Below are 24593 nucleotides of genomic sequence, written 5' to 3'. Positions count from 1 at the left end.
CATAACAAACACTCGTTCAATTGATGAGTTCTTACTTGGATCTGACTCCAAGACATGTCTGCCTCCCAGACTTCCTCACGAACTCCGTTTTGGGAGCAAAAAGACATGAGACCTCGAATCAGGGGCCCAAACAACTACCCAGACTACTAGGTAGGTAGTTATAAAGAGTTTCTAATGGCAGTGCAATAGATCTACCTAAGTATTTTTGTCAATCATTAGGATCCATAGTCTTTTAAATTTTATTCTGGCCTCATCCAGACTCACAATGTGAACATGTCAACTCGGTCTACAAATATTCGTTGCTTGATCACATGCAGCACAAGATTTTAACAACATGGTCCCATAACTCATTTAATAGCAGCCATCTATTCAGAAGCTGTGAAGAAAAAGAAACTATAGAGCGGCTCGTCCATACTCTCCTGCTTGTCCATCTCATGGGCCACCTCTGGGGAATAAGAAACCTTCAGACATTTAAGTCGCCTATGATCGAGGTCTGTAGTTTTCATACCTCCCCTAGCCACTCCGTATTCTCTGACATGCTGAAGTGCCAGGCTACGGCACAGTCGAGCATCCAGGCCATTCAAGCTACCAAGCAACAAAATTCAAGTTCGGTATTAAAAAAGTATGGACTGAACTGATCCCTCCAAACCCAAGGACTCCGATAAATTATATGACGCGCCCCAGCTCATGCATTACCTCAGAGTCCGTAATCTCGGACAACTCGTCGTGCTGGATCCACGCTGAGGCCTCTGTGATATGTGCGTGGACGTAACGAAAAGTGGACTCTAAACCTGATGCTTCAACCTCAATACCTGCTTAGCAGCTGCAAGGGCCGCTGACGTTGGTGTTGGAGTTCTCGGGAGCCAGGCTGACACCTGGTCGTTGGCCCGGTCGAGCATGTCGTGGACCAGCTTGGTCCAGAGGCAGCTTCTTAGCTATGGCTGTGAAAAGAGTTTGGACGTTCTCGGCAGTCTTGGCAGAAGTCTCGAAGAAGAGGAGGCCAGCCTCACGAGCATAAGCCTCAGCATCGGCGGTGGGAATGGCTCGTTTGTCGGGTTGCTCAGTAACCAAATCCAGCTTATTTCCTGCGAGGGCAATGACAATGTTCTCATTCGCCTGGCGTTGGAGCTCCTTAACCCAAGCCTTTGCCTTGTCTAGTGATGCCTGGAGGAATATTAACATGGCCCTATGGTGGTTGTAAATCTGGTGAACGTACAGATTGAGTGATATCGTAAACGACAACGGCGCAGTTTGCATTTCGGTAGTACATGGGAGCGAGAGACTTGTAGCGTTCCTGGCCGGCAGTATCCCAAATCTCGAACTTGACAGTAGTGTTCTCATCGAGAGAGATGGTCTGGGTCAAGAAGGCAGCACCGATGGTGGACTCGCGATAGGAATCGAATTGGTCCTAGAAGGTCTTGGTAAGTTGCTGTCTCATACAATGACGTGGGCGCCAGTAGTTCATACCTTGACAAATCGCAAGACTATTGAACTCTGAGGTGAAAAATTAGTAAACCATCATATCAGAGACTGTCGTTGCGATATACCTTTCCGACAGCGGACTCGCCTATGTCACAAGTTAGCATATATGCTATGAAACCGAAACGGGCAGGCAAGGAATGCCGACACCATGTAACATACCTAGAAGGACCAGCTTAAACTGAGCGAACCGGGTGTTAGTGCCGCGGGCGCCAGCGGGAGGTTGTCGGGAGGCCATAATGAGAGATGGGAATGTGGTTTCGAGATGAAGAGGTACGGAGAGCGTCTAACAAGAGTGATAGTGGCAGCAGCAGTGGCGGTATGACCTGAAGGTTGAGGGATCGGACGTGTCCTAGAACAACGGCGTGGAGAGACGCTCGGACCGGAAATCGTATCGGGGTGATTGCGCGACGGAAGCGAATCGAGGAAGAAGGGAGATTTAGGGCGAGAAGGTAGGCGACGATAGTGAGATGCAAGACAAAAGTCGAGGCTGAAGGTGAGAGGCGAGTCTTAAGATGGGGCTTCGCTTCTTTGATTAAGACGGGACAGACGTGGATGGGACTTGGGGAGGTAAAGTGACTGCCTTGGTTCTTTAGTCCTGAGCCGTGACTGGCTCAAATGGCACGAGGCACACGTCAGGCAGGGCCTGTTTTGGTGAGGGACACCCACTGTGCCACTGTAGTAGGCGGGAAGACGGGGTCTCGGAGAGGTACACTTGCGCAATGCTCACACGGTAGCTGTACTGATCCAGGGACCCCGATTTGGGCGAACGGCATGTACCTCTACATCTTACGAGCCTCATCCCATGGCTCTGGGCTTGTGACGTGGGTCCCGCCTTGAGCCACAATGGTCCCCTTAAGTTCAATCCATCCCGTCATTACGATTAACCATGTGGCTGTGCTAGAGCTCGCTGCGCTGGCCTCATCAACTCGTCTGCCAATTCAAGCTAACCATCCAATACCATACCAACTCAGCCCATCCCTCACGTCGTGTCCCTTTTTTTCTTATTTCACTATCTCTTGCAGCCGTCAAGGGTGAACAAGTCGCCAGTTGGCCACTCTTAATTCCCGGGCTTTACTATAACCTTCAACCTTTTTTTTATCTCGCTTTCCTAATCTTTACAGCTTCAGCTATGGCGCAGCTCAACACCCCCAAATTGCCTTATCGCGACATTAATGTCAAGATCGCCAACGACTCTTATACTTTCACTTCGCCTTCGTCTCCCGATGCGCCCGCCCTGGTAATCGATCGTCCCACTGGTGATGTCCGCCTGAGTGAAGGCAGCGCCGCATCAGCCAAGAGAACAACTCGCGTCTCGAGTATCGCTGGTATTCTGGGAATTATTCAGCTTCGCCTTGGTTCGTCTCTGCCGTGCCAAATCTTGGGCTGATGTCCTCTGGTTTTGGCTTGTGCATTTCACTGACCATGTAAAGACAAGTATGTCATCTTCATCACGAAAGCCCAGCCTGTCGGCCGTCTCAAAGGCCACATGGTGTATAAGGTCGCTGCCACGGAGATCCTGCCCATGCGCGAGCGCTTGATTCACGACCCCGACGAAGACATCTTCATTCAGCTTCTTAAGAACTTTTTGGCTTCAGGGCCTATGTACTTTTCTTATTCCATCGATCTTACCAACTCCTTCCAACGTCAGGCCCAGGCCGACACTTCCAAGCCCCTGTGGATGCAGGCCGACGATCGTTTCTTCTTCAACAAGTATCTTCAGGGCGATTTAATCGACTTCCGCACCCGAGGCGCTCGATCACAGCCTGGCGCACAACCCGGCGTTGACCCCTATATCCTACCATGCATCTTCGGCATGCTTGAGATCAAGCCTACCACATTCAAGGGCAACCCCTTGACTCTGGTTCTTATTACCCGCCGATCCCGCCACCGTGGTGGTACCAGGTACTTTACTCGAGGTGTAGATGATGAAGGACACGTCGCCAACTACAATGAGACGGAACAAATCATCATCCTCAATGACAGCAGCAGCGGGTTAGGTGGATACGCAGGCAGTTCGGACATGCAGAGCGGCAAGTTTGGCGCTGGCGCCGGTCAAGAGATGCAGATATTCTCTTATGTCCAGACCCGTGGTAGCGTTCCTACGTTTTGGGCTGAAATCAACAGCTTGCGATATGTTCCTAAGCTTCAAATCCGCGGCGTCGATGCAGCTTTCTCCGCTGCTCAGAAACACTTCGACGAGCAAATTCGCTTATATGGTGACAACTATCTCATCAACTTGGTCAACCAGAAGGGTCGCGAGCAGCGGGTCAAGCAATCGTACGAGCAGATGGTGGAGAAGCTCGTCTCTTCTCCTAAGGAGCGGCAAGAAGCAGATCTGCTCACCGAGGAGAAGTTCACCACAATTCAGCCGGAGGGCAAACGCCAAGAGTTTGACCGGCTGCACTATGTCTACTTTGACTACCACAGCGAGACAAAGGGCATGAAGATGCACAAGGCTTACGCTCTTATTGAGAAGTTGGCCGATGCATTGGAGAAGCAGGGCTACTTCCGTGCCATTGACACCCCATCTAGCGTTGACGGTAGCCTCGACGCCCGGAGCTACCAGACGAGTGTCATGCGTACAAACTGCATGGACTGCCTCGACCGAACGAATGTTGTCCAGAGCATGTTCGCTCGGCATAAGCTTGACCGCATCTTTGAGGATGTTGGCTTCATGCCCCGCGGCTCTTCATTCCGTGACGAGGATCCTGCTTTTGAGGATTTGTTCCGTAATCTCTGGGCTGACAACGCTGATGTTGTCTCCAACTCATATGCTGGCACTGGTGCCATGAAGACTGATGTCACACGTACTGGTAACCGAACCAAAGTCGGTGCCCTTCAGGATGCCCGTATTGGTATCACACGTTATTTCCGTAACAACTTCCTCGATGGACCCCGACAAGATTCTTTTGATCTTTTCCTTGGAGCTTACCGACCAGGCTCAACCAATATCGGCACTACTCTGGTCTTCACTGACCGTCGACCGGTCTTGATCCAGGCTATTCCCTATATCCTTGCCTTCAGTGTCTTCATTGTATTCATTGGCCTCTTCACCCGCCGAGACCCAGAGGCAAGCGCCCTGCCTCTTCGTATCTTCCTTTTCTTCTGGATGGCTATTGCTGCCTGGTCTTTCTACTTTGTCTGGAATCACGGCATGCTCTATGTAAGTTTCTCGCTGCATGACACTCACCTCAAACCATTCTAATTCTTTTTAGGTTAACTGGCCACGCCTCAACCCCAGGCCATTTGCTGTCGAGGGCTACAATGAGCACTTCGCCAAGGCGCGCAAGGACTCTGTCATTGGAACCTATGTGGCGAAACACGAGAGGGGGCTCAGCACAGCTCGATACCTCAATGCCGAGGAGGGCAAGAAGAGGATTGAATAGAATCAAAAGGGGGCTTGAACTTTGGTTATAATGTGGGTGCTTTGCTTTGGTGGCGCGGTGACATAGCTTTGACGGTTTTCTTTGTTCAAAGACTATAGAAGCCTGCTTTTTCTGATTCTTTTAAACCAGCTGGGTGGGTAGGGATAATCAAGACATTTGTTGTAATGATGTTGTTTGTCTAGATGACTTTGTCTATGCGCAGATAGTGTCTACTTTAATATAGGTCTGGATGAACCCTCAGAGTCAAATGACTCAAGGCCTTGAATCTAGGGGCCAAACAAACTATTATCTTATCAAGATGCCGTTAGCCTACCTGAAGTTTCTTAAATCCATCCCAAGATTACACAAATGCCATTACTACTTGAGATCGGGAAGTCTTGTTTTTAGACCTCCCTATATGGTTTACAGTGTGATGCGATGAAGAGAATTGGACAGAACTACATGAGTATTATTAATCTAAGTTACAAATATGATGACAGGAGTATTAATAAACAAAGAAAACTGTCGCTCATAATTCAGACATTTGCTCCAAGGCAAGATGCTCCCACCAAAAGACAAGGCGCCACGCCATGCTTCTCCCCACAGGCGGGAAAGGGGTATCAAAATCGGATAATGCTCTGGTATCCAAAAGAAAGAGAAGAGGGAATAATTGGTGAGAATAGTAAAGAAAATGCTAAGGACAAGTGAGGTGTGGAATAATGAAATAGTGGTATCTTTTTTTTTGGCAGCACTCAGTCCCATGTAGAAAACTCCTGCGATACACAATCCTCCCCATGACTCCAAGTTTCAGAGGGGCTTGTCTCAGCTCATAGCCAAAGGAGCCATCTGACACCTTGCCAAATGCCCTGCCCAAGGCCCAGAAAGAGTCTGAAAATGGTAACGACAAACCAAACATACCACATAAAGCCAACAAGCACCCACTCAACAACGGACCACATTCCGCGACGGAGCCATCTGAATCTCCTGCGTCTGTTGCGCATCATCTTGTCGGTCAGATCGGTGACATGCTTGACCTTGAGGAGCTGACCCAAGGCCAAGTCTTTGCCAGTCTCATCAGCTTGGTCTGATGCCTCGCGTGTCATGCCTGATAGTTCATCTGCGATTCGAGAGCGAACACACCAGATGCGCTCCTCTAGTTTCGGACGCGTTTGGGCAGTGAATTTATCGGCTGACGTCTGCCACTGCTCAATTGATGTTTGGATCGCCACGTCTAGGGTCTGGCGAGCTATGCGGAAGTGGTCGGAGCAAGGGACCGCATCGTCGAAAGGCAGTGACTTTTTGGGTGTCAATTTCGCGATGTCAACCCATGGTATTCCCACTGGGTTTGATTGTGGTGAAGAAATGAATTCCTGAAGGTCATTGCTGGGAAGTGGTTTCTTCAGCTCCTGAGCCCGGCGAGAAATCTCCATGGCTTTGATGCCAGAGGTAAGAATAAGCGTACGAAGTCGGGCAATTTCACGCTTCGAAAGTTGTCCTTCCTGGGGAATGGCCTGATTTGCGATGGACCACTTCCGTGCTCTGAAATTATCGGGCTCGTTGAACCGAACCATTGGAGCAGCCTCGTCAGCCTCCCTTTCCATAATTCGAGGACCATCCTTGACACTCTCCTGGCACGACTCTACTTCCGACATAGCAGGCTCGACGATGGTCACCTTTTCAACTTGTTGAGGCTTGCTAGGGCTTGAGATTCCAGAAGTATCAGGCGCGGGCGGTTTGCTGGCATCAACACGAGATTGAGAAGGTTGTAGCTTCTTTACGTCAGTTGCTGATTGGCCATGCGTTTCTGCCATGGGCTGAAACTGTGGCATCGAATCCAAGAAGTGTTTAGCCCCATGTTGAGGCTCGGGCTTGTTACGCCTCGAGTTTGTTCGCGACAAATTGAGAGAAATTCTTGATCTTCCCTTGGGCTGATCATTATCAGATTCATCAGAAGAGAGAACATCAGTGGTTCCCTCCATGGTGATGTCCTTTTTCCACAACATATCGCCTAATCTCGAAACACCACCTCGGATGACCGTGTCAATACGAGGGCCCTTAAACATGCCTCGAAGTCCAGCCTGGTCGTCGCCCCTTGGCCTAATACTACCCACGCTACGCTGGTGTTTGTGGCTCTCGAAGGTTGGCCGTGAATTAGATGGGTTTCGTTCAAGCGGCTTGGTTTCCGTCGGGGATAAAGGATCTGGAATGGAAGGTCTTCTGCTGGATGCCTCCGTCTCCAATGCCTGTTCTTCAGGCTCGTCACGCGTCTTGTCCTTAAAAATTTGCTTTACTTTTGTAAATGGATTTCTGGAGGGAGATGATGATCGACTAGACGGTGCCGACAGCTGTAGACCAGTCGGTGGTGCCGATAGACTGTATTGGGGAGCAAGTTCAGGTGACATAGGCTGCGGAGAGTCGGTGTGTTCTTTGCTGTTTCCGCCGCGTTGGGACCCTCCTCCCGTATTCCTTCCCAGTTTTGGCAGTGATGGGATTTCCAAGGAAGCTCTGTTGTGAATGGGGCGGTTTTCTGAATCTTTAGAATCCATCATATTCCACTCTCTGCTAGTGGCCAGCTGATATTGTGGTTTGGGTTCAGATGAAGTCGAGTCCTCGGGCTGCATATGTTCAGCCTCGGTCTCCTGGACGTGAGAGAGTCTTTGCTGTCTCATGTCTCGGGCCAGCATTTCCAGCATTTGCTTCTCCAGCAGTTCAGTCTCGCGACTTGATATTGTTCCACGTCGGGCCTTTCCTTCGTTTGGCATATCATCTTCACTGGCGGAGTCATCTGAGGATGATCCTCGTCTCCTGAAACGACGGTGGTGCACTGAGCCAGTCTGTCGGTGGAAAGATCCCATCTCGTGGAGTTTCTGCCGTGCTCGGTCTCTGTGGCTTGGTTCGAGAAGTTCAATCTCGGGCTTCGAAAGGTTGGATTCGTTCGAGTTTGCTTTTCCATTCATTTCTTCCATGGTTTCAGTACTGAAAGGCGGTATACCTATTCCAAGCTCATCGGTCTGTCCTGAAATTGGCCGGCTCAAGGTTTCTCCTGTTTGTGGGTATATTTTGTTGAGATTTCTGTCTTCAATGAGTTGCTTGTGATGGTCCTGTTCGAGCCAGTAGGCATCTGCAATTAAGTCGCAGGCTTCGAAGAACCAGTCAACTCTCGGACGTCGAACTCTCAGTGCCGCCTTGGCAGCCGAATCCGTGGCTATCTGAGAATCGATTTCTTCAGCACCTGGAAATGGTGGCAGAATCGAACCGTCACTGGAAAGAAGCTCCCTCGATGCTCGCTCCGAAGCCTCATTGACCCAATCTTTAACAGATTCGACGTCAGCAAACCCCTGCTTCTCACCATCGATGACCATTCGTTCGCGAGCTCTGACTTTTCGATTTCGGATATACTGCAATGGGTTGTACTCTCGACCAAGTGGAATCATGAACTCTCTGCTCTCAAAGGCATGCATTTTGCCCTCTGTAGGTGATCCAGGAGGGCTTGAAGCTGAAGGTCTATCATAGCCAGTCTTAAGTGGAGGAAGAACTTGTAGCAATCGTCTATATTGGGCCATTAACTCTAGGTGTTCTCTGGCTTTCTGCGCTCTCGCCAAAGTTGACGTCGAAAAATGGTAACGGTATGATGCGTCGGTAGTTTCGAAAGGTGAAGGGCGTAGTGGACTACTGGATCTAACACCCGGTAGTCGTGGTGTAAGGCTTTGATTCGGAATCGGCGATGCCCCTCTGACAGCCTTTCTTTGTTGCTGAAGATGTGCTCTGAGATTGCTCCCGGCCTGAGAGTCTTGTACGGGTGCCAGACGTGGAGGGTTACCGCGGCTAATGTTGCGCCGAGACGCAATTCGCCGTGACTCGCTTAGGTTCAATGCCATGTTGACTATTTGGGTTGAGTCGACGTCCAGCGCAGCACCTGGTTGCGATGCGTGCGCCCTACGGCCTCGCCTTTGCGCTTCATTCCTCTTTGTTATATGCAACTCTTCCTGAGATGTATCTGGCGACACGATGCGAGCACGAGGACCGCTGCCGGAGCTAATTCCAAGACCTAGGTCCCGTGTGCCATTGGATATATATGGTTCTTGAACATCCTTCCCCTTATGTCGAGATTTACTTCGATGTGCCCGGCGTTGGTTTCCGGAGTCATCATCTGTCGCCACGGGCTCCTGAAGCAAGAATGCACTGCTCGGTTGGGTCTTATATGGTCGCTTCGAACGGGCTCGTTTCGGTCGACCGGCTTGAAGGCCGCTGGGAACTACAACAGCACCACGAGACTTGTGATGGTAGCGTGGAAGAGTTTCGTCATCGGAGAAAGCAAGAGGTCGTTCAGGGGATAGAGGAGCGTGGAGGAGAGCGTTCATGCTGGGTTCTCCTCTCTCGGCGGTGTCGTAACTAAACCTCGTGGGATGCTCTGGCGTAACTGGGCCATCCCGTCTGCCATATGCACTCAGTGACGAGGCAGCACGAGGGTCAGCCATTGCGCGCTGGTATTTACATACAACGGCAGCAGCAGGGGTAGACTCTCAGGCTCGCGCTCGAAAGAGAAGCGGGGAGTTGTCGTCAGTGTTGATGAATAAAGTAATATTGCAGCATCGTTTTTCTTCTTTTCAAGGGTCCTTGTCGATCTAATGCGCTAGATCCTGGTCAATATTGTTGTCCTTGGTGACGATGTCTTCTGGGGAGCTAATCTTGTACCGATAATGACGGCAACAAAAGTGTCGAGTTCGGAGTGGATGCCCGACAGGGGGAATCCGCCTCAAGAGCTCATCGCTCTCTTTGAAGTGCACGGGAATACGTCGCAGTGATGATGCGTTGGACCAAAGGTTTTCTTGTAAGTTGGTTAGGATGTTGCATTTGCGGAGCGTTCATGTTGAAAGGATTGGACCTTAGACGTAGGGGTCCTTGGGTCTATAGAATGTCACGGGAGTGGATGTGACCCGTCGGGGTGCTACAAGACACTGAAGCCACAGGCGGCAGGGCCTCTCTGATGCGCCAGTTTTACGCCTTTCCCACCTATCCTAGGCACAAGCGTGGCGGGGAGTGACGCACGCGTGTCTTGATGTGGCACCTCATCTTGTGTTGGAGTACAAGGTTTGAGGGGAATCTTACACCTTATCCCAAGTACCGGGTGTCTCAGGCCCGAACTGCCGATACTCATCACATGAAAATAATTAACTCATTCGAAGCCAAGGTCTAAGTCAGGTTGCGGGAGCTGCTGAACACCTCCTGATGGCGGGGGTTTCAGGGACAGTCCAAGTTCATAAATAGAGTCATGCGCTTGAGATCTGACTCAACTATGGAATGGACCAGATCCTTAGATAGAGCTCAAGGCCGTAATCCTTCAGCGCTTTCTTATACATTTCTTATAGTGGCTGTTTTGTCTAATTGATACAGATACTGTTCAAAACTGGAATCAGTAGTAAGATCAGTAACATCCTGATAGTTTACACAAATACTGTACACTTGTCGTGACAAAGAGGGGTACACATCATCAAACGTGCCATCCTTCTCTTACATCTTCTCTATGCACCGACAACCTCTTCACATCTGCCACATAGCGCGTCTTCCTTTGGCGCCATGTATCGCCAGCATCTGGAGCATTTTTCCTGCTTCGGGGGAAGCACATGCACATTGACCTTGGCGTCTTGGATCTCGAATTCCTTTTGGAAAGCCCAAGCGGGATTTTCAGGGAGGGGTTCGTTGACTTGCACCGAAGACACAACAAATATGTCGTGGAGCTCATCCATGTAACGTCCAAGAACTGCCGCCGCTTTTCCATCCTCGACTTCCAGGTAGACTGCGCTCTGGAGAGAGCTGCCAAGCGCTTTGGCAGTTCGTGCATCCTCCAGTGTTGCCTTGACAGCGCCATGAACTTCTGTGATGATGGACTGATCCTTACGCACCACATCTTGAGGGAGCGTCAAACGCATAGGATCAACGAGAGGGTCATCATATAGCTGGCGAGCTGGGCTTATCAAGGAACTGATCGATGTTAGCAAATCGTAAACATGAGCGAGCACAGGACGATAACTCACGTGTCTTCAGTCATCCATTCTGGCCGGAACGACCAAGCCTCCTCAACAAGCATAGGAGTTATCGGTGCCAGCATGCGCAAGAATCCGATGAGGATAGGCTCCAAAACACCGCCGCCATCACCACAGTAGAGTCGGTCCTTCAGGGCCTCCAAGTAGAATGCGGACAAATCGGTTGCGACCCAGCGATTAATTGTACTGACCGCTCTGTAAAACTCAAAGTCGTTGTATGACTGCATGACCTCTGACATGGTATCGGAAAGTTGAACAAGTGCCATTTGGTCTAACTTGGTCAATGGACTCTGACGGGCCTCTGGATAAATTGACCCGAGAAGCATCTTGATGATGGTTCGATATTTGATCAGCGAAGCATTAACAGGTCTAAGAATATTTGGTCCTATAAGAACATCTGATGTGAAATCGGCGCTCGCTGCCCATAGTCGAATGGCATCTGGGCCGAGGGGGTCAAGTTTTAGCCTGTTACCTCTGGAGTAAGCCTGTGAAAGAAGCCCTTTGATGACTTCGTTGGGGACAATCATGTTGCCCTCTGATTTTGACATCTTCTTGCCTTTCCCATCGAGCGTGAATCCGTGAGTGATCAAAGTCTTAAAAGGAGCAGAAGCTTTGCCAGTCGTCTCCTTTGATGTTTGTGTAGCAACATAAGTCAATAAACTGGATTGGAACCATCCGCGGTGTTGATCGGAACCTTCAAGGTAGACATCAGCAGGGCCCTCAGTTTCTGTCCATGAGCTGCCGCTGTCAAACCAAACATCCATAGTATCAGTGCCTCGGCGGTATTTGCCCTCCATGTTGGGTGGAATCCAAGCAGGTTCGTCTGGGTCATCAGAGAACCAGGCAGACGAAGAACGCTCTTCCATAACTGAGATGATATGGTCGATTGTTTCTGTTGTCATGACAGCATTTCCGTTCTCGTCATAAAGTGCAGGAATGGGAACTCCCCATGATCGCTGGCGAGAGATACACCATTCGCTGCGACGTGTGATGAAAGCTTCTAGACGATTACGACCACCCTTTGGAACGAACCGAACATCCTTCAGTGCTTCAAGGGCGTCATCTTTGATACTGCCAACATCAGCAAACCATTGGGCTGTAGCACGAGTCACCACAGGTCGCTTGGTTCGCCAATCGTAAGGAAAACTGTGACGTTGTTTATGGCTTCCAAGTACATCGTCGCCCACTAATTCCAAAACAGCGTGACTTCCACCATCCATGACGGAACTCGCTTTTGTGAGCTTCTCTGGGTCGTCAGGGTAAGCTTCTTCAGTGAAGAAACCGCCATCGTCGATAGGAGCAAATGCTTCAATGCCGATTTTAGAGCACACTTCATAGTCGTCCCGGCCGTGTCCGGGGGCAATGTGAACCAGACCAGTACCAGAGCTGGAGGTCACGAAATCTGCAGTAATGATAGGCTGCGGCGGAGCAGATTGCCCCCGGAGTTTGTTCTTGTACTCTAGACCTTTCAAGCTAGAACCCGGAATGGAATATGCTACAACTTGAAAGTCGCCAAGGAAGCGCTTCATATTCCCAACACAGCTCGAAGCAACAAGATAGCCGTCATCGCCAACCTGGAGGATCGAGTACTTGATTTGGTCGTGGATGGCAATAGCCCGGTTGGCAGGGAGAGTCCAGGGAGTGGTTGTCCAAATAGTTGCATACAGGTTTCCCTTGAAATCGGCCAGTTCAGGTATCGAGGACCAGTCTGAAATAATAGGGAACCTTATGTATGCGGCGGTAGAGACATGATCCTCTACGAATTGCAACTCTGCCTCAGCAAGCGCAGTCCGCGAAGAAGGTGACCAGTAAACGGGTTTGTGCTTGCGGTAAATCAATCCTCGACGGACCATGTTTTGAAAGACGCGCAATTGCCTTATCTCATATTCTCGGTCCATCGTTGTCCACTTCTTCTCCCAGTCTGACATAACGGCGAGAGCCCGGAATCCCTTCATCTGGTTCACAACCGTCTTGGAGGCTAGCTTTCGTGCTGTGTCCCGGACTTCCACAGGAGTCAACCCCTTCGTTGTATGCGATCCCAGTGCCTTCATCTCGATTGGAAGACCATGACAATCCCAGCCGGGTCGATATGTCACTCGTCGGCCTTGCTGCACCTTAACACGCACAATCATATCTTTGAGGATTTTGTTCATGGCATGGCCGACATGAAGCTCACCATTGGCGTATGGGGGACCATCATGAAGAGTAAATGGCTTCTCCCCAGATCGATTCTGTGCTTGCCATGCGTATAAATCGTCGGTACATTGCTTGAGATAATTTGGTTCGAGCTTGGGGGTCGGTCGAGCACTGCGAGATCGGCTATATTAGGTCCCCACGTTCCAGTTTTGGAGGCTCTGCAAAGGGGAAGACATACGGAAATCTCGACCGAGGCAACCTCAAGGACGACTTCCAGGATTTAAGCATGGTTGATCAAGAACCATGTCGCACTTAATTAGGAAGGTTTTTGGTGTTGAGGTCAACACGGCTGAGCAATTGAGATTTTTGGCGCTACTGGGCTGTTTAAGCAACCGTTCAATTCAAGCTTCCGCTATCCAATCGCTTACACAAGCTGCAAGGCTGACGCCAGGGCCCAATTCCAGACCTGAGAGAACTTCCATGACTTTTAGCGTGTCGCGACGCGATTTATAGTGGACAGGTACTCATTACATCACTGAAGCGACGCCATGTCCAGCGTCGTTCACGCTACTTCCATTTACTACACTTCACAATCTCACATATAGCGTCAAATACACGATGGCTCCGGTCCGACGATATCTGAGGATATCCAAGTACTCAGTTCTTGAATGCCGAATTTATTTGGATAACCCTGCATTGGCCCAATCATGGCTTCTGAATCCTCGAAATCCAGTATTACCCAAGGTCATCGAAAGCATCCGTCCTTTGGTGCTTCCGAAGCTTCGTGAAGAGAAGGAAAGGATTAGAAAGAAGAGCAAGAAGAAGAGCATCAAAGACGTCATAGTATCAGGTACGTGTGTTGAGATCTTTTTTTGTCTCTGTCAGCAGCTGATCTCACTTAGACGAGTTTGAGGTCTCCATCTTCTTGACAGAGACGAGCACGAGACATTCTCTCCTTTACAAAACCAAACATTTCAGGGACAGGCTACCACCGAAACTCGAGTCCAACTCCTCTAAACTCATCGGTGAGACAGATAGTGTTCCCGTGGACGTTGAAGATGAATATCGTGCACCTGTCTTGCAAGAAGACGATGATGAGGTGAGACTCGCCGATATTCCTGTTGCCGAAACAACAACACGACGGAGTAAGCGCCAAAGAGGAATACAGGATCCGGAGCAAGATGGCAATGATGAGGCATTTGAAGATGATGAAACAGCCTCGGCCATCGAAATCGATTCTGATACGGAGGCACCCCCACACAAGAGGCACAGGGCGCGGACGAACGACGGCCTTGACGGAAACGAAGACAAGAAGAAACTAGCTATGGACGTCTCATATGAGGGATTTGCAATATACGGACAGGTGCTGTGCCTCGTGGTCAAGAAAAGAGCAAACGCTGCAGCTAGCAGTGGTGGGGGTGGAAAAACCCGGCCAGAAGGCCAGGCGACGATGGAGAATTGGATTTCTTCTACACAAGTGCCTGCTGGGGAGGACATTCCATAACCGAGGTAGTCAAAGAGCCTCCTACGCTTATGCTAATCTTGCCCAAGTCTTTTTATTGCTTGGGATCGAGGTCTTGAATCTTCTTGCTTCTCTGGCTGGCCTGAATGGCATGACAATTTGATGATAGGCCGACGAGGGTTGACCCGAATACCGGGGTTTGACAGACGGGAACTGCGGATACGGCCGTCGGGTTCCTGTGGGTGTTCGGGCTGGCTGCGGGCGGCGGGAGGAGACAGGCTACCGGTGACTCTACTGCGCACTCAATACCTGATGTCAGTCAAGTCATCAGTCTAGTCTGGCGAAGTACGATTTACAACAAGGTATGGATGATCAATCACATAGGCAGTGCCTTGGATATTCAATTAGGCAAGAATAGCATCATTGTTACAGCCCACCTCGACCGGGCCGCTCAGACATCACCGTCAACCACGGGCCTCGATGTTTCTTGGCGTCGGTCTCGCATGGGTCCTGTCTCCAGCTTGGCACAGCGACGATGATCTGGAGTTGACAAACAGACGAACACCAGGCCCCTACCACGAGCCCCGTTCTGAAGCTGGGTTGGTGTTCTGCATGGTTGCAGCCGTAAACCTGGAGCAGCGCACTGTGGATGAGGAATATCGGGTCTTGGCGAGTTGCATGTCTCAGAGTGATATGACAAGAGGAAATCTATAAGCCCGACGTCCGGAGGAGATACTCCCATGGAGGAGTTCGTGTATATCCCGCACTTGATCCTCTTATTTGTGTATCATCAGACTGATCCTGGTACCGTTGGGTGGCATAATGGGTCTCAAGAGCAAAAATGAGGCCTTTTTGATATGGAATCCCAGTTTCGAAAATATTCGGTAGATCCTCGATGATAGGTGTACGTACGAGTGTCACATTTTTTGAGGTTATGATGGGTGTGAAAGCGAAATTCCATCTCTAAGTCCCTTGTCCAGCAGGTCTGGAAAAGCCGGATGATTGCGGACCATTACACTGCCGGCATACGGCGTTGTAACCCAACCGGTTGGTCACAAATGAGTATCCAAGCTATTATGAATATATTTGATAGTGTCAAGACATGACCCTTGAGCGGAGTGTCAATCGGCTGTCATGGTTTATTGTGAATGTCTCAGATGTTCCGGTGAGGCTTGCTTTGAAATTGAATTGTATTTGACGCCCTTTATCCATGTCAGCCTTTCACCCTTCACTATATGCGTCTGGCTGACGTTGGTCATGTCGAGACTCGGGAGCTTCGATATCAGCACGGCACTTTGCAAGATGATCGATATCTCCACTTAGAGATGCCCAATATAGGGACGGAAACTTTCGTTCTGGTTTGGACTACGTTAGTCTACCCAGCATGTCGTAATCGGCACTTACCATGTGAGAGGCAGTGTAAATCATGAAATGTTCAGTAAAGGATTGAGGTGTAGGGAATATGATTTTTGATAAATTTATCCAGGCTGAGCTGATAAAACAGCCGTTAAGGAGAGTCGTTTGTGTAATTGATGAATGTCGCGGATACGGATACGTTGCCTTGGGATGGTTGTGTTGCCTTACGCGTCTCAATGGCTTGGATTATATCGTAAATATGACAGCCTGATACAGACGAGCTCTCGAGACTCGGGGCCGAACGCTTCGCCGATGACAAGACACGGCAGCATCGGAATTTGGGTCACAAGATGCTCAACCATCGTCATTATTCATCAATGTGATGTTCTTGACCCCCTGGTACCTTGTGCCTGTGCCTTGTGCCTGTCTGTGCCTGTGCCTGTCTGTGCCTTGTGCCTGTGATGGAGGGGGGGTTTTCAGTGATGAGGTTGGTAGTTTTAGCAACAAAGTTGCGGTATGAACCGTCACCAGCACAGCAATCTCTCTTGTTTGAGTTTTGCGAGTGAGTACATATCTGTTTCTAAACAGAGGATGACTGTACCAACGTCTAGGTTGGCGTCTCAGAGAGACAATGAGGGCGGATGGATGACATGCCTCGCAGCAACTAAACACTAGCGGCGAGTAACCCCGCAACCACAGACACAGAAAAAGCAAGGGTCATGGAGAATACTCAAAGTCAATTCGATGAAACACATAAACTCGGTGAGTAGGCAGCCAGCTGTTTGGTCTCATGACGGGGGATACTTTGGTACAAGTGGTGTTGGTACCTCTGGGCTTGGAGAGACCATGAGGCCATTCTCATTATGATGACATGGATATTGCAGTTTGTTTGTTAATTCCTTGCATTTGGTATCCATGCATGTCTGTATGTATATGCAGATGCATGCATGCATGTTTGTTCAGTTCTTGGCTTGTAGACACGCCTCCACCATTTGCAACTTCACTGCCTGCCTCCGGTACAGCGGCACGATATGTACGCAATTCTTCATGGCATAAACATCAGCAGTGAGTGAGATTGTGATTATCAACTTACCAGCGTACGTGGGCCCTTTCGAGCCCCTCTTCTTCCGGCCTATTACCTCTCAGCCGGAACTGATACACACGCTGTCGTGGCATCGCTGAAAGTTGCTTACAGACATGCTCGTGCATGCTGATACCGCTACCTACTGTGCCCTCGTTATCATTGTATCGCTTCCATTTCCCCATATGGAGATCTGCTGCTCAGGCCATGCATTCGAAACATCATCTTTCGATTCCTGGGATTTGCACGTCTCAGCCTTGAACAAGACAATCCCATGGCTGTGGCAGGCATCACACCTACTCTGACTGCTGTGCCACTGTTAGTTTCTAGTTCCCAAAACATGGTATGGTAGACACACCATAATAGTTTCACCATCCTCATGTCCTACCTTGTATGCTTCTGCCTTGTAATACTGTGCCCTGCCTGTTCTGCTCTGCGTTATCCCGATTACTATGACTGTTACTGATGCTGAACTTCCCCTCATCCGCCCCCACGATAACTCCATCCTTATACCCATGACAGCTAGTCACGCTCAGAGATGACTCTGGCTGCCGACCATTCGCTACCAGGATCTAATTGAGTTATGAGCCAATGATGATCCCAACTCTGATCTTCCCCTCTACAGAACCGTTGCAGATTTTACCGTTGGGGCCGCACCCGTTCCAAGATATGCTCACACTAGTTGAACTTACGGCTCACTGCAGTACCTAATGCTAGTCCAGTGGAGGATTCGACAACTCAGCAGAGGACATGCATGTTTCGCCGTGTTTTTGCTTGCGAATATTGTCCCGTGACTCTCTTGTGCAGGTTTTAGACCAAAGATCCATCCTTTAGGTTCGTTTATGGCCATTGTTAGTGGCCGCCCGATCACCACCAACCATATCAAAGAACGACACGTCTTGCATTGATCTCGATCTTCAGCTTTGCATAGTTGACCGCTTGTTCGACTAACCCATCTTTTCCTTAAATAACACTACACTACACTACACGACGGTATAGTTCGACCAGGCCGTGGAGAATGACGCTGACTTGAGTAAATCCGCATATAGGGTAGAGAGCATGGTGTTTCAAAGCTATGCATACGCCTTACTGTATCACCCGCTAAACAAAGGCCAAGAATATTAATCAGACGAGTTGACTGTGATTGCAGGCACAGTAGTTTGAGACTAGTTCACCGCAGCCTTGTTATCGTCAGTCATCATATGTTGATGTTCATCAGAGAGACCAGGTTATGACATGGATGTGCTCTCGTCCTACACCAACGAACCCACGATCTGCAACACATCAGTTACATCCGCTCTGTAGACGTCCTGTCATTTCTCCGCCACAAATAATACGAAGGCACATCTCTCACCAATTCCCGTATCTATCTCCGAGCTCCTCAAACATGTCCCTAAGAATGCATACAATAATAGCATGTAGACCCTAAAACCTGAACACCTGACAAAATGTCGCAGGTTGTTGATCGACAGCATATCTAGGACCCGCAGCGGGCCGATCTGATACAGAGTCGCTAGCAAACAAACCCTGTCTCTCGAAGTCGAAGCTCTCTGCAATCTATCATCCATCGCAAGGCGCATGTCTGAGTTAAAGCCAAGGACGATCAGGTGTACATGCTCTAGATGCTCAACCAACAGACATACCCTGACGCCTGATAACTTCTATAGCTAGATGTCGATCATGATATGATGATCTAACAATACGCCCCCGTCACATCATGAACTTGAGTTGTCCATGTTCGTAGCCAACAGAGAACTGGAGAATCATAAGCACATCATGCAAGCTGACGTCTGCAGAGCGGTGTTTTGAACAATGCAACTGCAAAGCTTCATAACAGTGCATAGAGTTGCTCGATGGATGTAACGAAACACGCCGAGCTCTCCGCCTCTTCAGTATCCGCATGGTGTATCCCCCCTTCAGGCTGACATGAAGGGTCCTTGCGATTAAGCACGTTGCCTAAAGCGATAGGGCCGCAGGTAGAGCGGCCATGCCACCCCTAGAGGCCAAGCTATGTAGGCGTCACCACTCACGGAAAGGACTGCGAACCGAGTTCTGAACCAAGGGTTCTTTCGCATATTGGCCGTAACCGTCTTGAATTCACCCAACTCCATTGTCTGGTGCGGTTGTACTTTAGATATGCATACATATGCACGCCGAGATAGAATACCTTGATCGGAGAGAGCACACCGTTACTAACGTGGAGATAGCTGCATATTTGATGAGCAACTCGTGTTGACACGCAGCTCATGGTCCCATTACAAGGGACTGTACCCGCTGATAACCTTGCAAATCATCACCACGTGCAGTTACGGAGGTTGCTTCTGGGTGGGAACTCATAACAACCTGCAGGATATAGGTGAGCCAAGAGATGATAGTAACCGAGGTATCACGACAGCCAGAGGGAATATCACGCCCATATCACTGCACCTGGATAAGAAGCACGTATATGTTACAAGTCGAGGCAGGTTGCTGGAATTCGAATCCACATATCGATATCGAGGTTGAGAGAGAAGGGTAACGAATTCCGACGGAAACTTGTTTCGCTCAGCACCATGTTTCATAGCGTGGGCGGAAAAACTTGTGTGTCTCATAATCCAACCCCCCAATTTGAAAGTCGGGTCGGGTCAGGACAGTAGCGACGAGAATAATCGGTAATATTGGACAAACACAGAGTGACAAAAGAGTCCCGTCACTTTGGGCGAATTGGGGTTACATCGTTGGATCGATGGATGTTGCTCTCCCCTCAGGGACTCAATTAAAGACGCCACCTACAACTGTTTGTTCCAATCAAGCAACGTGATGGTCATTCTCACCGCCCACTCAGCAATTGTCGCTGTGCCAAATGTAGCCAAAAATATCAAAGTCAACCTCGCATCATTTCCCCAGTACAGGGGGCCGGACATTAGCAGTCCGCTCGCGAATAGGTAATTGATGTGCTGTTCAATAGTGATCGCTAACCCTTGTGCGGCTGGCTTTGAGATAAAGGTCGAGACCAGATCCAGTGGAGGCTGAACTATTGAGGGCGTGCCGTCGCGCAGTGCAGGGAGGCTATCTCTCGTTAGGTGACATTATCTCAGGGAGGGCAAGCTGAGCAGCTTCAATGTCAATTGATTATCGGCTGCGAATAAGTGTCAACATGTCTCGGAACAAGGAGCACGTTGAAACTCTTCAACAATCGATCAAACACAGACCATATGTTCTGCCCGAGAATGATTTCCCCATCCGTGCACCTGCAATATCGCAGTTCGGAATGTGGGAAAGGGGCTCACACGTATGAAGCTGACGACATGAGCCTGAGACAAGACAAGACAGGGACTCGAGGTACAGGACATTGCTGCATTCGTTTGTATGTCCGTCAGAATGATGGACACGAACAGGGATCGTCAGGGGACGCCACACAACAGCAGCCATCGTCATATGTATCCCCTGACTTCCACGTGGAGAGGGTGCGTGCCCCTGGGGCCTGTGGCTTGACAGCCCTGCCTCAAAGCTGAACAAGAGCCTTGTGGGCTGTCTTGGCTGTGATGGTAACGCTGCAGGTGGTGTGGTCCATTTGGTCGCTGTGGCTTGCTGCTGAACTTGGAGAACCAATTGTTGTCTGAAGGGATGTGGCTTTGGCCGCGTCCCAATGGGCCCTTTGTCTACGGAACGAGAATATTGCCAGCTCTAGCGTTTGCGTGTTCCTGACCTGACCTGTCGTAAGCTCGTTCTGTGCCGGCAGTGCTATAGACTGAGACATTGTAGCTGAGAGTTTAGCTTAGCAGGTCGGTCAACTTTATTAGAGCCAACTAACAGCATCGAAATGTCACTGACATGATCGCCGACTTTTAGTCAAAAGTCGGGAGACTCTCTCGACATGGAGGTCCCGACGGTTGGTCGGTCGGCGACTTGCAATGAATGCAAAGGAAGTTTCTAAACTGACTAGAAACCGAGATATTGGGTTTGGTTCTGTTACGCTAGACGGAGACGGGCCAGTAAATTGGCGAGAAGCTACGGTACTTGCTCTCGATGTCAAGCCGTCGGCACTATTTTCAAGGCGAGAGGACAGAGTTCTCACAAAAACCAGTTTTCAACTCTCGTGGCTACCCGGCTGAAGCGTCAAGTACGGTTCCGCCAAGTCTCCTAAAGTCCGACCGCCTGGATGAGTTCAACGGTATGTGGATAAGCAGCTGGCTGGCTGGAGACATGAAGCCCCTAAGCCTCATCTGGAGCCGAGGCACGGCGTCTCCGTGATGTCTGATGTGCAGCATGACCAAACTTGACTGTGAGTGGCCCGAGAAACCCCAAACACACTTGAGACGGGTTGCGGTGATCTTTGTTCCTTGTCAGAAATGCGACGGTGTCAATTGGTCTGAAAGGAGCGGCCGCTTTCTCATCTCGGCAAAGCAAAAGGTAACGGCAACCTAAAGGGTCAGAGTACGTTACCAGCACGGCGGAACGGACATTATGTTGGTACGTATCTGTGCCAGAGTCCGGAGAAAACTGCCGAGAAGGGCAGAATACTCGCCAGCGGTGATGGTTCTGCGTCAGATGACTCCAACGTACCAATAATGTTGGAGATATTGAATGTTCAGGGTAGTATCAGAGGAATCACTCAATGATTGATCGCTGCAGGCATTTCTTCCAACAGGTCCAGCCAGTCAGATCATAGACTGATCAAAGATATCAGATACGGTGAAACCTATCAATTCAAAAGCCGAGTCCCGAAACTGATCGGATCGTCCTTGAACTGTAAGCAGAACAACGAAGAGTTAATCACTTGCCTCTTTTTAAGCCATGATCTTCATTATCGGGTCAGAGGGTTCTGACATGAAACGGACAACAGGGCGGAATTGATGTCAATGAAGATCACATTTTCAGCAACACGGTTCCGCTCAGGAATCAATCACAATGGCGGTATCCATGATTGCCATCCAATTTGCCACCATTCCCACTCTCTGGATACCCCCAAGGAAGTCGGTGAAGCAGATTTCAATCAGAAACCCGGCGGTCTGGAACTGACACGGGGTCCTGGGTCTCATCTCAATAATAACCCCAGATTAAAAAGGAAATATGGAGAGGAACAATCGGAAGAAGAAAGGAAAGAAAAATCTTACTGCTAGTGTGACACACTCACCCCTGGTTTCCAAATAGCTGATACTGTACAGAGCACAGCGGATGGAGATCACCACCTCAAGGAGGACGATATCGGCACAAGTTGGGATGAAACTAGGCATACTGTACCCAGCCTCGTCATCAATCATGAAATGATCAGCCGTATAACGCAGCCTAAAGGCCTCCAAGGCTCACTGCACAACTGCCCTAATGGCCGTTGGGACCGCCTGTTTGCCGCTAGTGCTGAGTTTGCCACCACCCGTTCTTTTAGTCAGGGGCACAAAACAACCCCGACGGCAAATTATTTCATTAATTGAATTATGTACGAGGAAGGGGCTTGCATCTGGTCCGTGTTTCTGATTATTGAGGCTGAATTGAATTGTCTTGTGGAGATAATTATTGTTCGAAGGGATGAATAGTTCAGACATCGCCAATGCAGGGTCCAGGGATGTAATCTCCCAACAGAAGTACGACATAGGAGAAGGGGTACGTCGGTCTGTAGGTAGGTTTGTACAGTCAGCAAGGCTGCCGTGCTCCATTTCTTTTTTCAAAGGTCTATTGAGTGCACGTGCACAATAGTTACCAGCTGGAAATTTACTGATGGCAAAAATAAATAAAAATTACAGGGGCATTGCCTGGCGCCTCAGAACAAAGACGGAGAAAAAACAGAACCAGCTTGCATGCACACCCCTTTCAGCATGGACCAAATGAGATACTCAAACCTCATGTACCGACCGTTGCTCGGTACAGTCTCAGTGGATATGAATATTATCGTCCACTACTATTGAAGGAGTAGACGCTCAAGCCCTGTGTTGGGCCGTGTAGATGCCCAAACCTGCTCACTGACGGGATGTCGTGCATGATGTTTCTGATGACTGTTGTCCGTGTAAGTCCGTTGCATCATAGACAACTCACACAAAGACCCGGCATATGGATCAGAAACGATGGATATCATGCAAGTTTGTCACCTTTTCTGCCCCAGCGCGTTCCTACGTGAGCGTCTAATCGGCCAACACATTCAAAGGCAGTGGGCGCAAGTGCCCGTGTTGGCTTAGCTATAGCGGTAGTTTATTAGCCTCTAGTCTCTACGCAGGCTCCGTCTCACAAGTGCAGCAGCTTAATCAAAAATAAAAGTGAACCAAATTGGCGGTAAGCTAAGAGCTAATGTGACATCTCCGAAAACACCATTTTCAGCCAAGCCACAGACGGACGGGAACCAGAAGACACACGTAGCATTGCTCCGTTATTTCATCGAGTCCGAGCTTGGCTCTAGAATTAAATCCCGACCCTCGAAATTTCCAAAGAATATTCTACGAGATGGACCGGGCTCTTGTCGGTGTGAGGTGAGGTGATCCAGAATGTCCTCTCGGTAATCGAAAGTCATCCATGCTCTGACGGTGTTGGCCCTGACGCCTCAGTCGGCAAACGATAACGCCAACCATGGCACTTTTTTCACGACATCCATGGTCAAAGTGTGGCACCTCATTCCACATCCAGAGCCATGGAAGCCATGGAACGTCCATAGAACAATTCTAATCAAACCCACATACAAAGTTACAGTCCACAGCAAGCAAAGAAAATAAGGCCTTGACCATCTGTTCGGAAGTTTCGGAGCTATTGGACTTACACGGACCATTCATGAATCGTTTGGTTCTCAGGTTTCTTCTTTCAACCCGAAACCCACTCTCAACTCACAAACATGCGCTCACCAGGCTCATGGAATTGCGGCATGTGCTGTGCAGCAGATATAGGACCCCTATGACTTCATTACGATGATCTTTGACCGCTCTCAGCGTGATATCGCGCCCCGAGCGCTCGCTTCGAACGCACAGTCACAATCGCGGTGAGATGAGGTCTTTTTGATTAGGTCTTCGGATACAGGAGTGGGATTAATAATAAAAGCGAGCACAACAAAGAGAGCGAAGCGAGATCTGCTACATACATAAAATAATGGGGTCAACCGATGGATGGTCAGAGTGGAGGTTTCATTTCACCTTAAGAGCATGCATGCCTTGAATACGAATAAGCAGACCTTTTTTCTCTCTCTCTCTCTCTCTCTCTCTCCTGTGGGGGTTGCAAACAACGTTGACCGCACACCGTTAAATGCTGAGCCTCTATGCCAAGGCCCCCCCCCCCCCCCCCCCCAAAAAAAAAAAAAAAAAAAAAAAAAAAAAAAAAAAAAAAAAAAAAAAAAAGAGACATGCAAGGCAAGGGTATGCGAGTTGTATACCGCAACGTTGCCGGCACAGTCGGGATTAAGGTCAGAACTGGACAACAACATCGTCACAAGGCTAAGAGTGTGAGTCATTCAAGACCCCAGATGTAGGCAGGTATCAATCTACTGGGGGCACAGAAGTGCATGATGGGATTGGGGAACACAGTTGGCAGGCAGGGATACAGATCCGGAGTCTGGGTTGGGCAGTGTCACCTGCAAACCACTCAACATCAAACCCCGGTGTATGTATCGAATACATTGCCGTGTAATGTTTTGAAGAAGTTGTGTAAGTGACCGTGAATGTAGGGCTGCAGACTGTATCCGTACCGAAAGAACAGAAGAGGAGGGAGGAAAAGAA

The 24593-nt window shown here is 49.4% G+C and overlaps 5 protein-coding genes across 5 annotated transcripts; 2 read left to right on the top strand and 3 right to left on the bottom strand.

Moving 5' to 3' along the window:
- Positions 1-324: 324 nt before the first annotated feature.
- Positions 325-2055, bottom strand: FOBCDRAFT_210511 (ras family-domain-containing protein). Its single transcript, XM_031181011.3, has 5 exons — positions 1642-2055; positions 1548-1567; positions 1468-1494; positions 1217-1408; positions 325-1164 (listed from the first exon to the last, which is right to left on the bottom strand). Exons 1-5 carry the CDS (start codon positions 1715-1717, stop codon positions 817-819), a joined length of 663 nt encoding a protein of 220 aa, XP_031041779.1. The 5' UTR covers positions 1718-2055; the 3' UTR covers positions 325-816.
- A 556-nt stretch (positions 2056-2611) lies between these two features.
- Positions 2612-4868, top strand: FOBCDRAFT_235153 (SacI homology domain-containing protein; the record flags this gene model as incomplete). The annotated part of the gene is made up of 3 exons (XM_031181009.2): positions 2612-2837; positions 2913-4645; positions 4698-4868. 3 exons carry the CDS (start codon positions 2612-2614, stop codon positions 4866-4868), a joined length of 2130 nt encoding a protein of 709 aa, XP_031041777.2.
- Positions 4869-5333: 465 nt separating this feature from the next.
- On the bottom strand, positions 5334-9422 carry FOBCDRAFT_283199 (uncharacterized protein). The gene has a single exon (XM_031181008.3). It carries the CDS (start codon positions 9323-9325, stop codon positions 5675-5677), a length of 3651 nt encoding a protein of 1216 aa, XP_031041776.2. The 5' UTR covers positions 9326-9422; the 3' UTR covers positions 5334-5674.
- Positions 9423-10293: 871 nt separating this feature from the next.
- Positions 10294-13367, bottom strand: FOBCDRAFT_1443 (tRNA synthetases class I-domain-containing protein). Its single transcript, XM_059608179.1, has 3 exons — positions 13266-13367; positions 10883-13198; positions 10294-10829 (listed from the first exon to the last, which is right to left on the bottom strand). The coding sequence occupies exons 1-3, from the start codon at positions 13313-13315 to the stop codon at positions 10370-10372; spliced, it is 2826 nt and encodes a 941-aa protein (XP_059463787.1). The 5' UTR covers positions 13316-13367; the 3' UTR covers positions 10294-10369.
- A 197-nt stretch (positions 13368-13564) lies between these two features.
- On the top strand, positions 13565-14564 carry FOBCDRAFT_1437 (uncharacterized protein). Its single transcript, XM_031181001.3, has 2 exons — positions 13565-13877; positions 13930-14564. The coding sequence occupies exons 1-2, from the start codon at positions 13646-13648 to the stop codon at positions 14529-14531; spliced, it is 834 nt and encodes a 277-aa protein (XP_031041769.2). The 5' UTR covers positions 13565-13645; the 3' UTR covers positions 14532-14564.
- Positions 14565-24593: the final 10029 nt, after the last annotated feature.

Source organism: Fusarium oxysporum, chromosome I (assembly GCF_013085055.1).
Source record: "Fusarium oxysporum Fo47 chromosome I, complete sequence".
Taxonomy (NCBI): Eukaryota; Fungi; Ascomycota; class Sordariomycetes; order Hypocreales; family Nectriaceae; genus Fusarium; species Fusarium oxysporum.
Note: the sequence above shows the minus strand (reverse complement) of the source record. Positions and strands in the feature narration are given on the sequence as shown.